Source organism: Rhynchophorus ferrugineus, unplaced genomic scaffold (genome assembly GCF_030347505.1).
Source record: "Rhynchophorus ferrugineus isolate W39M unplaced genomic scaffold, kcgeb_rfMv2 rfM4, whole genome shotgun sequence".
In the NCBI taxonomy this organism is placed as follows: Eukaryota; Metazoa; Arthropoda; class Insecta; order Coleoptera; family Curculionidae; genus Rhynchophorus; species Rhynchophorus ferrugineus.
This window is the reverse complement of record NW_027472583.1, coordinates 22,730,023-22,746,338: the sequence shown is the minus strand read 5'-3', so window position 1 is coordinate 22,746,338 and position 16,316 is coordinate 22,730,023. Positions and strand designations below refer to the sequence as shown.

Below are 16,316 nucleotides of genomic sequence, written 5' to 3'. Positions count from 1 at the left end.
GTTTTATATGATATATAATTTTATTTTATCATATACTATATTAAAGTTTTATAATCTCTCAATCTGGTAAAATTAATGATTTTTATGAAGACCAGCTTTTTATGTTGAAATGGGCGTGGCTAATTGGAGTAAAAAACTGATGCATCTTTATGTTATAGATCGGTACATATATATAGCTGAGGTTTTGTATTGATTTAATTCTAATAATATAGTTTTCTATTTGAAATATAATTTCATATAATGCGTACCACTAATATTCTATTTATTAAAATAGAGTAATTAAAGAAATTTTAATAAATAACATTTTATTATATTTGTGTTAATAAGTATATATTTAGTCTAGGATATGTGAGCACTATCCTTATCAAACCAAATCATATTTCTATAGCAGTGCATTGTTATTATATGAAAATTTTCATTATTATGTGTGAATGATTGTGAATTATTTTAGTTATTTGATAGAAAATTATATTACAGATCGATTACATACATATTTTATAAAATTGCTATTCTGTTAAACCTGTAAGATTTCATAACATAATAGCGATAAACACTTTTTTATAGGTTAAAATTTGAGATCAGTTTAGATACTGACTTATTTAATCAGTCTGCAGAGTGCCATAAATATATTAATAGTGGAGCAGAACTTTTAATGCCATTTTAATACTTCTTCATTTAGAAAAACATAATTCAATTTCAAATTTAACTTTAGAATAATTAAAGTAATTTTCTGCGTTAATTATGAAAGAGACTTGGGTCTGTTACCGTAATCTTGAATAAAAACAACGGGTTAAGGAGTGATGTCAACGAGATACTTCTCCTTCGAAATATTTGCTTAAGAAAATTTTTGTATTTTGGGATGCCGGTATCTTTATCTCTGGTAAGCTATTGGACCAACAATTTAGCTTATTCGCCGGGTTTAGTTCTTTCCTCCAAATTAAGTTTGTATTGATCTAATTACTTAATTAACAATCTGAGATACTTAATGTGGCACCATAATTCGTGAAATCATATTTCATGATCATATTGAAATGATCATAATTCGGTTAATGCGGTCTGAATGATTCCAAGAACGAAAATTATTTTTATGTTGATAACAAAGAACATCTCAGAAGGCCGAAGTACTAAAACCCAATGAAATAATCATGGGAAATCGGTATATATTGCAATTGATTTGTTTGGATCGAGAGCTGAGAGAAAAGCGATAGTTACAGAAACATAAATGTCATTAATTTTGCTACATGAGCCATATGTTGCTAAATTCACGATAATCTGCTCTTATTTCGATCGATAGCTGATAGCCCGTTTCATATTTCTAGTTTTATGAAGAAGCAAAAAAGCAGGAGGTAATCAACATATTTTATTGCAAAATTATTCTTATCCAGATTAAAATTCAACTCTCTAGATGTAATTACTTGGTTTTTATTAAATTTTTTATTAAATCTCAATTCTATTTTATGAAAAAAGGTCATAATGGTAGGGATTAGTGGATAGCGATTACTTTATTTGTATGTATTTTATAATTTATGTTTTTAAACTTTAAGTATTGTCAGATTTTTGTTTTATTTTATATGGTATTTTGAAATTGTTAAATAAAAAGAAAGTTGGCATGGTAGTTACGTATTTGAAGTACTTACTGTAGTAATATATTTAATGTAAAATCATTGTTTTACAGTTACATGATAATAAATCACAAGACAAAACCAAACACTTACTTGAATTTGGTATATTGCTTTATATAATTTATTTTTATTAAAGCTATTAGTCGAAAATATCGAGGCCATTATTAGAAATATATTATTCGTTTTTTATTTTTCATCAAATCAACATTTTTCTCAGCTTCATTATGTTAAAATACAACGATAAACTGCAAAATTTAAAATGTGTTATCTTTCTTTTTATATTTTGGGATATCGAAAAACGGCGAATGCGAAATCTGGACATCAGGAATCTAAATAATCATTACTTTGTTTTGTGAGCTCGCATTATGGTGATGGTAATATTATAATGATCTATTTTTGATGATTATATGATAATATCCGAAGGTATACATGTATTATCACATGTGTTCTTGCAGTATATTATAACAGCAAAACTTCATCATTACACACGTAATGGAAATCTTGAAACTATGGTAGTCCTTGTTAAAAGTAAAACTATGTCCTTTGATGAACTTTGATGAGTTGATCTATGTAAATAGAATATTTTAATAAGTAACATTTCCACAATGTCCATAGTTTATGAATTTTCCTACGGGGAATTAGAAAATCTGTTATAATACAAGGTTAATACATAACATAATTAGCTATAATAATAATTATAAATCAATCAATTTCTATCATGGTTTTCATCTTTTAATAACAAAACTTGCAAAGTCTGTATATTGGTTTTTATGCGTGTCGTTTGTCAACTACCGACGTGAGTTGAAATTTTATCAACATTAACTAATTCTAGTTAGAACTTCCAATCCTACAATAAATAAATATTTTCGGCGGCGGATTTTTAGTTATAATTTTATTTTCAGTGTGAATATACGTACTTAATATACTACATGTATTATAAATATACTTATTTCATTAATCGTTTTTACTGCGCAAAAACAGCTAGAATCAAACGAAGCGAAATCTGGCGGAGACTTGAAATTGAGAGGGTTAAGAAAGTTGAAAAAAATTGAGCTTTAATTCACTTGTTTTAGAAACTGTTGTTTATAGTGTGGGACCTATCTAAAGAACTCCGTTACTTTTGTACGACATTTTACATTTAATTGCTTCAATGGGAAATAATAATAGAAGAGTTTATTGTTATGGCATATAGGAAAATCCCATTTATAGCGATGAAACAATGCCTAAAATTTTAATAAAAAGCTGTATTTGATTGTAATTTTGACTGGTATTGAACACAGAGTACAAACTTAGGTTTCGAATATGTTGTAATGGACAAACCTTTTATCATCCCATTATCATAGTAGAGCCACTGTTTCATGTCAGTTATAATAACATACGTTATATAAAACATTTCTTTTCACCCGAAGGAAATGAAGCTACGATGTTTGAAATTATTTATATAGTATATATATATATATTGCAGTCAATTCGTGTTGTAGCAATTTTCTCTGCTTTTGGATGCTTCCAATTGCACAGAAACATCTAGTAACAGTTGATTCGTCAACTGCTAAGCTGCCTGAAAATTCTTTGAGATATTAAGCTGGGTTTTCGTGCAATAAATTTCATTATATTAAACAACAAAATTGATGAGTGTGGAAATACAATTTTAAGAGATTTATGATTAGCGTCTATATTCATTGAATAATATAATAATACTAATTCCAAAAATAACTAATTTAATGCTTAAGTTAGGTTGTTTAACAGTTTCTTGCATTGATTCTTAACATTTTCACTAATAATGATAGTATAGAAGTATTTATCCATAAACTTTCCAAATTCCTGCACAAAAAAAATAAACCTTCTTGCACAAGATGAACTCGAACAGCTAGCAAGGTTATGGCGTCTATATTTTGGGATGCGCATGGAATAATTTTCGTTGACTAGCTTGAAAAAGGAAGGACCATCAACAGCGTTACATAGCGTTATTGGATCATTTGAAGGACGAAATCGCCGAAAACGGCCGCACTTGAAGAAAAAGAATGCTGCGTCACCAAGACAATGCGTCGTGTCACAAGTCAGTGAAAAAGATGACAAAAATCCATGAATAGGCATCCGAATTGCTTCCCCCTCCACCATATTCTCCAGATCTGGCCTCCAACGACTATTTTCTGTTCTTAGATTCAAAAGGATGCTCACTGGGAAGAAATTTTCGTCGAATGAAGAGGTGATCGCCGAAACTGAAGCCTATTTTGAAGTAAAGGACAAATGGTACTACAAAAATGGTATCGAAAAGTTGGAGGGTCGCTATAATCAGTGTATCACCCTTTAAGGGATATATTGAATAAAAAAAAATTTGCCAAAAAAATGTATTTTACTATGGTAGGCCGGGGACTTTTCAATTGACATGTTATCTTTTCATTAACGTCTCCAAAATTAATAGATTTTCAAAAAGGATTTGATGCAACAGGTTGAGATTTTTAATATCAGTAATTTGTGATTATAATATACGTCCTGGATTACAAGGAAATATTTCTTATAGCGCGTCCGAGTGATAAATTAATTTATTTTTCTCCGTTTGTCATATAATATTCTAATATGGAAACGTAAATAATATTGGACCTTAATATATCTTGTTTGCGTTATGCTAGCTGGATAAAATGCGAAACGATAAATGGGTCTCCGGTCTAGTTTTGCGTGGTTTCCACGGGTTTAATGGGGTGCACTTGATTGAGACGGGTTTTTGACCTGGGTGGAGTTCCAGCAGAGAGAGCTTTGGCGATAAAAAGAACATCGTTCATGAATTAAATAAAACTATAAGTGAACTGGGCTGGATATTTCCAGGTTTTCTGTCCAGCCAGTTAAGTTTCATGTTCATATAGCGATTTGTGCTTTTAAATATTCACTGTATATACTGAACACTAGATTATCATGTCATAAGTTTTATATTGTTTCATAACAAGGTCGATTCGTAATAAGTATAATTTTAATTTGATATTAAACGGAACGGAACTAAAAGGTAGATAGTTGGAAGATATTAATTTTGTAACTTACTTATGAATAGTGTAAGCTTATTTTGACGGTGATGTAAGAAATTAAGACAAACGGAGAGATGGCACGAAAATTCGATTTTATTAGATTATATTTTGTTAAACATTGTTTGGAATTGACATTCGGAGTCAACCATCCCTTGACTAGAAAGCTCACCTGATATTATTTATAACTATAAATTTCTTAACGACATATTTTATTTTTATTTATTAAACATTATTTATAAACATATTGCAAGTTTAAATTGATAGTCCTACATTAACTTTGCCGTAAGACCTATAAGATTTATTATAAAATGGTAGAAAATATATGTTAGAAATAAGTCACTCTATGCTGCTAAATAATGTTGTTATGAGAATAATTATTTATAAAGAATAATAAAATTGCCGTTAATTTCGTTTGATTTATTCAAATGGTTGTAACATTTAAATGATTATTACTTTTAATACTTGTCGTGTTGTAATCTTATTACAAATTTTTTTAATTCTTGTTTTTAAAACTTAGCATCCATCCAGCAATGCTTTAGATATTAATCAACAAATGCTCCAGATACTTTTGCTTTTATTGTTGAATTATTGGTAGTGCAGATCAGACAGAGATTGTTGCCCCTCATAGCCAAGCGGAATATTATAAATTTCAGGATATTTTTTTAAAATTAAATTATTGTCAATTAAAATAAATACTTTATAGTTATATTTGGCTGATGCGTAATTGTTATATATATTCTATTAATTGAAATACATACATATATAATGTTGCTTTTACTTTGTTTTGTCTTTTTTTTTCATTAAATTTAAATGGACAGCGTACTTTCTACTTTACGATAAAATTATATATAATTTACTACATATCTCAATAATAATAAGAATCAATCAATAATTTAACAAAAATATACTACAAGTAATTAAATTAAATATTGTTAAAACAATTATTAACACTTGGCTTTTACATAGCCAATCTAATGCCAATTATGAACTAATTAACACTAATAATTTAAGAGACCGTTTGTACGTCACGATTTAAAATACTATATAAAATTAAGGAGACTCTAGATCTGGTTATGAAATGCTTATATCACATAAATTATTAATACATAACGAACGTTAATAAGACATATCTTGTCTGGTATCAGTATTATCGATAATATCAACATAAGGACATATAAATAAGACCACTAATTTCTGCTCGACATTTTTTAAATTAACTGGTTATTAAAGATCCAAATACATGACTTGAGTGGCTGCTATTGCTCCACAGAATGCCAGTCCTGAAGCAACGCTGACCACGGCGGTGGTGGTACCCGCCATTGAAACGATGGTACCCATACAGAGTGAGAGAATAAATTGAGCGAGAAATACCATACTGGAAACCAAGGCGACATCTGTACCTAATCCTCTGATCTGGTTGGGACTATCTTCATTTTGAGTCGTGTCAAACTGAAATTGATTTGAAACGGTTTTGTATACTACGTTAATATATTATTGACATATTTACCATAGATTTGGCATGATAATGAGCTATTAATAGATATGGCATGGTAAATAATGTTGAATACATAACACCGGCCGTCCAGCTGAAGAGAATCACTCCAACTTTGTTTTTCACCAAAGCCATAAGGGCCATTCCTACTGAATATGTCAAAAGTCCACCGACATAAACTCTTTTTGCTCTGAAATAATACAGTTTATTAAAAAATTGATATTATCTGAAAAATGTGTAATATATAAGTGCCTTTTGAATTTTGTAAGAGCTTTTACGTACATAAGTACAGTGATATTAATATAATTAATGTATCGTTTAATATGATCGAAGATATTTATTATTTGTTATTAAATACAGTTTGTTGATTTTTGTATTTACTTATGGTGTTTTAATAGCCAATTAAATGGACTTAAAGAATGAATAATGTCATTTGATCATTCGAAGCAACAAAATACTAGAGTACTTGAGAAGCTGGTAAATTAATAATCAGTGTGTATTTTTGAGGTTGTAGCACGAAAAATTGTCAATTTTGTACAATTGGAACGATATAAACACAAGAATTCGTATTGGAAACACAGAATATATTTTATATAATTTTTGTTAATTCATTACCTTTAAGCTTATAAAATAATAAACCTAGATTATTTTTCAAATCTTTTAGATTAGTTAGAAACTTGTTCATTTTGGCTGGAGATTTAACTGTTCATCCAGAAATTTCTAGGAAGAGGTTCTTAAAAAGTATGACTATGGGGAAATGAATAGCAATGGTTTACGCCTATTGCCATTTCCCTCATTCGTGATTAATTCCTAGTTTCTTTCGAAGCTCAACTATGTAGAAGGGGAGATACTTGCGAAATTCATATCAGAAAGAATTTTAGATTCAAGTGACATATATATTTCTGTCACTTGAACAGCTTTGCAATATCTGTCAACAATATCTCTATCGTTCATTAAGATTTTGAGGAAATGGAAAAACAAATACTTGAAATATTTGTTAATTGTATTGGTATTACAAGAGGTCAATATCGATGTGAATAGTGACTAATTTAACATTTAGGCTTAGTAGTATCATCCTTCCAATACCAATGAATGCACGTCATAGATGACATCGAGTGTAATGTCAAATTCAAATGAAAAATGTAAAATTTCAGGGACAAAATTCTCTCTGATGCGTCGGAATATCTAACCAAATTAGTCTATAAAATTAAATTTGTATTGGTACTGGTCGACCATCTGGTCAAATGTCTACAACATTTTTCAAAATATTAGTAATAATAATTAGAGGCTACAAACCGGCAAACGTTTTAAAACAGAAAATTTAATGTGGTAAAAATCAGAAGTGCTGACGTCATTAATTTTGATGACGTGTATTGGCTGCTTTATTGAATAGAATATAAATCTACACACGATAAACTTTTCTATGCTTTTGATGCAGTTTTACAATCATGTCCAACCACAGGGTTTAACAGCACCGCCAACATTTGGTATTCCAGAAACTTTATTTTCTGATGACAAGTCAACAATGAACGGTGAAGTCGACCAAGTGATACCAGAAATGATGAAAGCCTGTAAAACATTATTTTATTATTTTTACAATTGAAAATTTGACAGAGAGAGCACCATCAACAGGGAAAATGTTAATAATTTTTTAAATAATGAAAAAAGAAAGACTTAGTCAATATTGTCAAAAAGTGTTTATAATAATTAAACAAAGGATATTGCAATGAACTCGCGAATAAATAAATAAACCGAGAACAGCAGGCAGGATTTAGTTCAGGGAATCGTAGCTGTGTGGATAATATTTTCGCATTACGCGAGTTTAAGTAGGAATTTATTCATTAGATCTGAAAAGCAAGCGATTGTCGTTATTATTGATTTTCATTCTGCTTTCGATACTGATCGATGTATACATGAAATTCAATGAAAATATGATATACAAAAAATATATTAAGTGATATGTATCAACTGTAGAGTTTATTAAGGCGTTTAATAACCGGACAGTGAAAACAAAAACTATTGCAAAAATTACATGCCCGATTTTCAGTTTGGATTTCGAAATCATCACTCAAAAATTGACCAAGTGCACAGAGTCAAAGTGATTGTTGCAAAGACACTTGAAGAAAAGAAATATTGCCCTGAAATATTCCCGGACATCTCACAAGCCTTTCAAAATGAGCAAATTGCTACAGCGGCACTACTGTCAGCTGCTGGAATCATATCCTTTCGAGAGAAAATTTCTCTCGTCTCGCATGAAGGGGCATTATCAATATTTAAACCTATTTCAGTTGAAGCGCCCTAAGGTATAAATCTATCCATGTTAATTTTGAGTTGCAATGAAATGACAAAATCCTAATTATATCACTTGCCGAATACCGGATTCATCAAGCAGAATCAGCTAAATACCTCGGCATCAAAATCGATTGTAGGTTAAATTGGAAACATAATGTTAATCAAAAAGCAGAGCAGATTGCAATAACTACATTGTTAGACTATTACATTGATTAGACACAAAATCAACTGTACTGGTTAGTCGGAAGACACCCCTAGACATAAATACAAAAAGATTGTTTTATCAGTTAATTATAAAGCCAAGTTCGACTTATGGGGTGCAGATATGCGATTGCACTAAAACATCAAACCAACTAGTGAACAGAACAGTAGTAAATTCATTTGTAAATTTAGATTTTACTGAGCATATATGATGTGATAATTTAGGTGAGGCCAATTCAGCACGAATAAGTGATACATATAATAGCATATAGCTCTGTGAGTAAATACTAAGTGCTACTTGTTGTATTAACGCTTACCCAAATTTCGAAATTAAACTTTCGATGATGGTGGAATAACATGCACAAGACAGTGAGTACATGGACATTCCCCAACAACCAAAACGAACTCCAGATTCGTAGCTCTCCTTAGATTCAGTTCCTTCTGATGCCTTAAATAACACTGTGTTAATATAAAGTTTGAAAATAAATTCTTATTTCCATAAACGCCATATCTTACTTGTGGATCACCATTAAATACTGCTTCTCCAACAAAATCGGTAAAATATAACGAGTAACAGACGTGAGCCATCCAACAGAAAAGATTGGTCACGCATAGGATCCGTATCGACCAGGGCATATACACGATGCTTTTTAGATAATGTCTTAGCGAGGCATTTGGGTCTGGCGTTAGACTTAGTCTTGGTTCGTCAGCAGATTCTATGTCTGATTCCTGTAAAAATGTGAATACATCAATTATATATAATTAAATCTTCAGTTTTATCTTCATAATTAATGTCAAGTCAAGAAAATACGATAACGATGATCATCTACTTTTAATTTTAGTAAAAATATATTATATGACGTAAATAGATACTAATGATTTTTGCAGGTTTTGTTAAGAAAAAATTGGAGACGCATTTATACATATGCTTTTAGGATTATTTGAGAGTCACATCGAATTTATGTTCGCCGATTTTTCCAACAATTATGGACAAATTTTCAAAATTCTTTTTTTATTCGAAATAGTGCACTTCCGAGGTGGTCGGTGGTCCAATTGGAACCAAGTTAGGATTTGATGGGGGAAGGGGGGAAATCGAAGGAAAACCTCAAATTTCAAAGTCATGTACATGTATGTATTGACATATTTTTTATATAAAATGATCAGATATTGGTTTATCATATTATTGCTGAACTTATGTGAAGAAATATTGGAAGCAGTTCAGTGTAAAAATCAGTTTGCTTTTTAAGCACTAACAAAATCCTATGAAACGTCATAGACACATTGTGACCAACTGTTTATATGGTGTAATGGTTAGAACGTTGAGATTACACGCGGAGGTCGGAGATTCTTTCGATTCCCAACAGGGCAGCAACTTTTTTTGTTACAGTTTAATTGGAATGTTTGTCAATTCCCCTAGATTAGGTAACGGAACCCAGGGCCTGAAACGTCCCTTATTTTCAATCATTGTTCTTTTGGTCCTATTTTTCCCCATACGGTACTTTTGCTTGGACTATCCATTGTAATACAATACTAAAGAGAGACAAATGAAATATTTTTAACAAAAAAACTAAACCGACTCCTTAAAAATATATAAAGAACTCACTAAAAAGTAAAAAAATAATCAAACTTATTTAACACAAAAAAAAAGTTTTAAAATAAAATATGTACATAATAATCGTTGTAATAATTAAATGAAAATAAACAAAAAACTTATTTAACCTATCTACTATAAGTATTTTATATTCTACTTTTTTTGAAGCCTGTGCCGAGCCTAAACAATACAAAAATAATAATATAATTTTGTGACATGCACACTAAATTAACTTACGAACAAAACAAATCTAATTGGTTGTTCGGTACTGACTTCAAATTAATCAGTTGGTAGTAGTTAAAATAATATTGTAAAGAGGTAAATAGATATAGGTAGATTAGGTAGGTATTAAGCTAAATTGCGTGTATATAGTAGAATATAAAATACGTGTAGTAGATAGATTACATAAGTATTTTGTTTATATTTATTTAGTTATTACTACGTTTATTATGTACATATTTTATTATAAAACGGTTTTTTTGTGTTAAAAATCTAAGTTTGACTATTTTTTACTTTTTAGCGAGTTGGTTCAATTATTTTGTTAAAAATATTTTATTCGTTAAGTCATGTGAAATTCATCCAGTGGAGGTTTGTGAAGGGTAAAGTTGTTGGAAACTGTGTTTATCAAGTTTAGTGTATTGTATCTGCCTTTAATACTATAGTTTAATGACGTTATTGATAATTTTTTAAGTTTTATTAGATATTTTAATAAATGTATTTCAAACTGATCTCTACAATCCTAATGACGTAGCGAAAAGAACTTGAAGACGTTAAAATCGTTGTCTATTCCACGTACATATCTTATCATTTTGTATTGTTTATCCACTGAAGTTGCTTTAAAATGATCAAATGTTATGCGGGAAAACCTTCCATCCTACGCTCAAAAGGGTATTTTTTCGTAAATGAGTGAAAAAATGTCGTGTGAATGTGAGGTTGAATGTTGTCATGTTCTAGTTTTTCAGTTTTTCATCCATTCATAGTCACATGGTTCGAAATCACCATGTTGTAAATGTTTATATCGACAAGATTACAAATTCATATCCGTGTTTAAAAAAATCGTATTGAAATTCGTATAGAATAGCAATTGTCGAATGTGTTCTTTGTCAGTTATCACTGTAAATCTGTTCGGTTGTCTGAATGTTCTGAAACTTTGCATCCGATTCTTCAGAATCCGCAAAAGATATTTATTTTTCAAACAATTTTAAGATCGAATTGTAAATTTGTAAATTCATACAGCTAAATAATGTCTATATATGTAGTATATTCCCCCTACTCTCTCAAGTGTCTTAAAAAACTAATTATTTTTTCATCAAAGTTAGTATTAATAACTAAAATTAATATTTCTTGATTTTCTGAATGAAGACTTACTTTGTTAAGAGTTCCATAATTTTTCTCATTGGCTAATTCCAGATTGTCTTCTTCGTTTTCAAAGCTTCTATTTTCAGTCCCCTGTATCCTATCTAGAGTTATTTTATATTGGAAGAGCTCGAGGGGCATTTCTTTAAAACTCGTAACCGTATACGACACACAAATGACAAATATAACGGTAATTAGGGTAAACACTGCACGAACGTGGCCTCCAAGCATCTCCCCTGTTGAGTATGCAGGTATAGTTAAGTTACTAGACATTATTGTTTTAACTTACCGAGAGCTGTGACATCCCAATTAATTCCTCCTAAAGCATATCCTAAAAACCCACCCAGTCCCGCCATGATGGTAAACGTACTTAGACCACGGGCATGATCCTCTACAATCAAATATTGAGATTTACAATTTCAAATTTCTCAACACTCTTTACCTGGAAGGGTTACGTCTAGTAAGTATGCCCTGGAGGGACTCTGACAAGCATCAGCATCGAAATCCAAAAGAGCTGTGCCTAAAACTGTAAAGAACACTCCCCATGGATGTGAAGATGTGTGATTCGTTTTGCTGCTATTTTGTGATGATAAGGAGGGATCTTCATCACCCATCATATATCCTAAAGCTTCCCCATTTGGCACCAATAACAGACCTACGATGATTATTACCTTTAGTTATTGAATCCAGTTTAGCTGGTTAAGAAAACTTACCTAATAACACTCCAATGGAGAGACAAATGATGAATGGACGTCTTCTACCAATTCTCAGCTTACAACCATCACTGAGCGAGCCTAGAATTGGTGTTACAAAGAAACCGATCAAGGGAGAGAGCGCCCACACCAGCGTCATGTGTCTGTGTTGAACACCGATCTTTAGCAGTGTTGGAGAAACAAAAGCTGTTTCGGCTGCATACGAGAATTCGATGCCCATCACAGCTGCAGATGTTCGTATTAGTTCTTTTCTGGTTTTTCGTCTGAAACATATGTAGTACTCTATATTTCTGAAAAATGTTGTTGGTATTATTCAATGACATACAGGATTTAAAGTTTGCTGTTGTACTTCTGATTTTAAATATTTTAATATATCAATTACTTTTTTTGTTTGTTGGCAAAACCATAGTTCAACTTTTAATAAACTATTGCAACAATATAATATAGATAAAACTATATTTTGAAGCATATAAAATGATTAATTAATAATAAATATTCTTCTTAATTAAAAAACATATAAATAATGCTAAATCATTTGAATTTCTCTAAGAATATATAAAAAATTTATTTCAATTGAAATATTGTCAAGTATTTAAAAAATGAGAAAAAATTATTACGTTAAATTGTTATCTTTAAAAATATTAAATATAGTCCAATGGTGTGACATAAAGAGAATAATATATTAGGAGCTTGCATGTATTCTGATTATTCTCCCTTACAAAGGCATTTATTGCGGAAAATTGATTTAATATAACAATATATATACAATACAATATAATATTAATCAAAATATTTTCCGGCAGGCTTGGTGGCGCAGTGGTAAAGGCGACAGGACGGTCCTCCTACTGTTATGATAGTCGCGGGTTCGAATCCTGCTGGTGCATGTTCGTAAAATGTATGTTTGTAATTGTTTAATATTTGTGATTGTCCTAGGCAAGAGTGTAAAATCTGACAAAGAAAATGTTTCCAGCCAAGCCAGTAACCAGGCTGGGTAAGAGCGGATGTGTTCTGGGATATTTTCTAAAGTTAGTCACTGGCCAGTCGGTAGGTTTAATGCCGAAGAGCGTGGTTCGGAGCCCATGTTAAACTGTAGGTCCAGTCCAAATAAACCCCTGGTTTGTAAAAGGAGACTTTAAAATATGTTCGTCGCGATACCGTGTCGAGAGAATAATATTATTTTTGCAGTTATGCAACCATTTTATTTAATTACGATTTATTTTCGCACTTTCAAAATTTTGAAGCGGTACGTCAGCGAAGTCATGCTGCATAAATGTAAAAAAGTGATGATAAGTATGCTGGGTGTGACAAAACTTCTCACTCGAGTTACAAGAGTGTATACTTCTACAACTCTTGTAACGTGTGGCAGACAGTTGTCATGCAAGAGGAGTTTGGGCCTGTCATTCGCTGTTGCTGGTCATTGTAGCAGGAATAAGTCCTTTAACTTGTTCAATTAACGCCGGTAGACATCTTCAGTAACAGCTTCATTCGATCTTAACAGCTCGTAATAAATCATCATCATCACTTATTGCACTTCGGATTGTCGTAGTAGATCCACACAAAAACAGTTTTTTGTTTGACAAATAATGAAGCCGAAGCTGGTTGGAAATGGATTTTTTCTCATTTTCGACCTTTCCTATCGCATATAAATATTTTAAAAAAGTTGACGCATAATAATTTTTTTTCGAACTTTCTTGGTTCTACAGGGCGTTCATTGTCATTTACATCATGATACACAATTACCTAATAATTCTAAAGGGAAGTTTCTATTTTAGGTAGACAAATGCCAAATTTATCAAATTTAACATTTTAAATTATTTAATAGTTGTTTTCATTAATATACTAATTTCTCATCGACCGAAATCGATCTCATCGAAATCTCTCATCTCATAGCGAATCAAGTTGAAAGCTAATTTAAAGTTAATAGAAACAGTAGATAAAGCCGCACTTTCCGTCTTGAATACATTTCTGAAATACTAATGCAAGAAGAAAAATTAGTCTATATAATCAATATTCACTTGAAATCTTGGTTAGTGTCCTCGGCTCTCGACTTGCTTCTTAGTGATATTTTTTTCAGTACCGCTCATTCTCTTAATTTGAAGAATGAAAATATAGTTTTTTATGAAAAAATTGTTTTTTATAATATTTTGATACTTTTCCATGTTAGAAGTAAAGGTATTGCTTAAAATGAATGTTAAACAAAATATGTTAATATTTGTCAGTCCAGCAGCATTTATTTTAAAAATAAAAACATATAATAAATCGAAATGTATTGTTAATTAATAATAAAGAAGTTTCTTTTTGTGTTTGAACTGCTTCTTTTGTTCTGCTGTTTTGTTTGTACTAACAGAAGTTACAGCTTTACACACAATTAAAAATTAATTTTATGATTTATAGTTTCAGTAGTTCTTAATTACCTACCACACTCCAGATGTGAGATTTACGAGATATATCAGATCAAGAGGCAATAAAAATTAGAGTAATTCTATTTAATAAAATAATTATCAAATAAATCAACTTTATTATTAATTCATTTTTTTGTAAATGTAGTTATTTGCAATATATTCAATACTTATAGTCATGAAAGTTACTTTTTACCTGAATATATGAGTATATTCTTCCATAGAATCATTTTCTGACACTGGATGTTGATGTGAAGTACCATCCCTCCAAGCAGCGATTCTCTCTTTGATGTTGTCACGAATCTCGTGCCATCTGCCCACCAGGCCTTGGTAGTCGTGCAATTTTTCCACCATATCGGTCAGATTCACCAAACTTTTAACAGGAACTGTACTAACCGCATGGAAGAGAATCGATTCATTACGTTCGGACTGACTATATCAACCTCGCAGCTATTGTTTCTTCTTGAGAAACTTTACAAGTGCAGTTCGGCCGCTTTGCTTCGACGACAACAAATAATCCCTTCGCATTGTCCTGCGCCCTGCACGGAGACAGGATATTGCTGTTCGTAAATCTAGTAAAACTGTTTCCTTTTTTTTATTAGGACGGAACTGTTTTATTTTATGATGATCTCTGAACTTGGGTGGGGAATAAATAAATGTTGATAGGATTTCTGTTAGAAGTTGACAATGATTGATATATATTTAAATCGATTGTACGTTATTTGTCTAATAATGGTGAAATTATACCTTTTTTAATAAATTGATAATGTATAATTATTGTTTTGTTTTGTAAATTCGATATTTCTGTAAAAAAATAATATGTCATTATTTCTTTAAATTATCTTTTTTTATCAACCATATTATTTAGGAATCGAATCTTTAGTTTACCCTGGATTTCCATCCATGGTCCCTTCGAACCATCGTCTTCGAAATTAAGCCCTTAATATCCTAGAAGTCATCTGATTTTTGCCAATTTGGTTAGTGATCTTACAATGGTTATATCGTCTGTTCTTTACAAATTTTACAGTTATAAACATGAATAAAGAAACACTCATGCTGTGCAAAATGTAAGTACTATTTTACCAAGTCGGCTTTCTCGAAGTCTGTCTGAAAAGAAGCGCCTGAAGAAAAGCTTTACTAATACGTCTTAATTTATACCTAAAATAAATATACAATTGATTATTCATATTACCTGTTACATAGTTGGTTGAATCAGTTAGCTACAGATGAAATGTATGATTAAGAAATGAATATTTTTGATTGCCTGGACTATTTTGCCTAACTATTTATATAATGTAAAAAAATATTTTCTGTAAAAGTTGTTTAAAGCTTAATTTCCACAGATAATAAATATTGTTGGGATCTTTTTAGATTCAGAATACACTTATGATGATTCAAATAGGGGAGAACAATGATGATAATTGTCTTTTGGTTGAAGGCATTGTGAACTTAAGATTACTTAGCCTAAACTGATATTTTTCATCGAAACAGAAATAGCCCTATAAGACATTGGTGGTTCTAGAATAAAAATGTTTATTTGGCCTATAAGAATATAATAACTTCAACTAGCTTCGAATCAGAGTTTTCTCTAATCATTTGCGCTCAAGATTGATTCATAAATGTTTATACGCAT

The 16,316-nt window shown here is 30.8% G+C and overlaps 2 protein-coding genes across 4 annotated transcripts in view; one reads left to right on the top strand and one right to left on the bottom strand.

Moving 5' to 3' along the window:
- The window catches only part of LOC143195562 (synaptic vesicle glycoprotein 2B), a 52,685-nt gene that overhangs the window by 1,846 nt on the left and 34,523 nt on the right, over positions 1-16,316 (top strand). The gene's annotated exons all lie outside the window — the stretch shown is intronic.
- On the bottom strand, positions 5,831-15,295 carry lovit (loss of visual transmission). Its single transcript, XM_076402823.1, has 9 exons — positions 14,880-15,295; positions 12,285-12,547; positions 12,014-12,226; positions 11,861-11,962; positions 11,584-11,807; positions 9,141-9,353; positions 8,942-9,072; positions 6,147-6,321; positions 5,831-6,088 (listed from the first exon to the last, which is right to left on the bottom strand). Exons 1-9 carry the CDS (start codon positions 15,035-15,037, stop codon positions 5,864-5,866), a joined length of 1,704 nt encoding a protein of 567 aa, XP_076258938.1. The 5' UTR covers positions 15,038-15,295; the 3' UTR covers positions 5,831-5,863.

Excerpts from the sequence above, each read along its gene's own strand:
- lovit (XM_076402823.1), bottom strand. The coding sequence starts at position 15,037 with ATGGTGGAAAAATTGCACGACTACCAAGGCCTGGTGGGCAGATGGCAC. Across the intron at positions 11,963-12,013 it reads ACTAGACGTAACCCTTCCAG|AGGATCATGCCCGTGGTCTA; the intron begins GTAAAGAGTGTT and ends ATTTGATTGTAG. Across the intron at positions 11,808-11,860 it reads TTGGGATGTCACAGCTCTCG|GGGAGATGCTTGGAGGCCAC; the intron begins GTAAGTTAAAAC and ends CATACTCAACAG.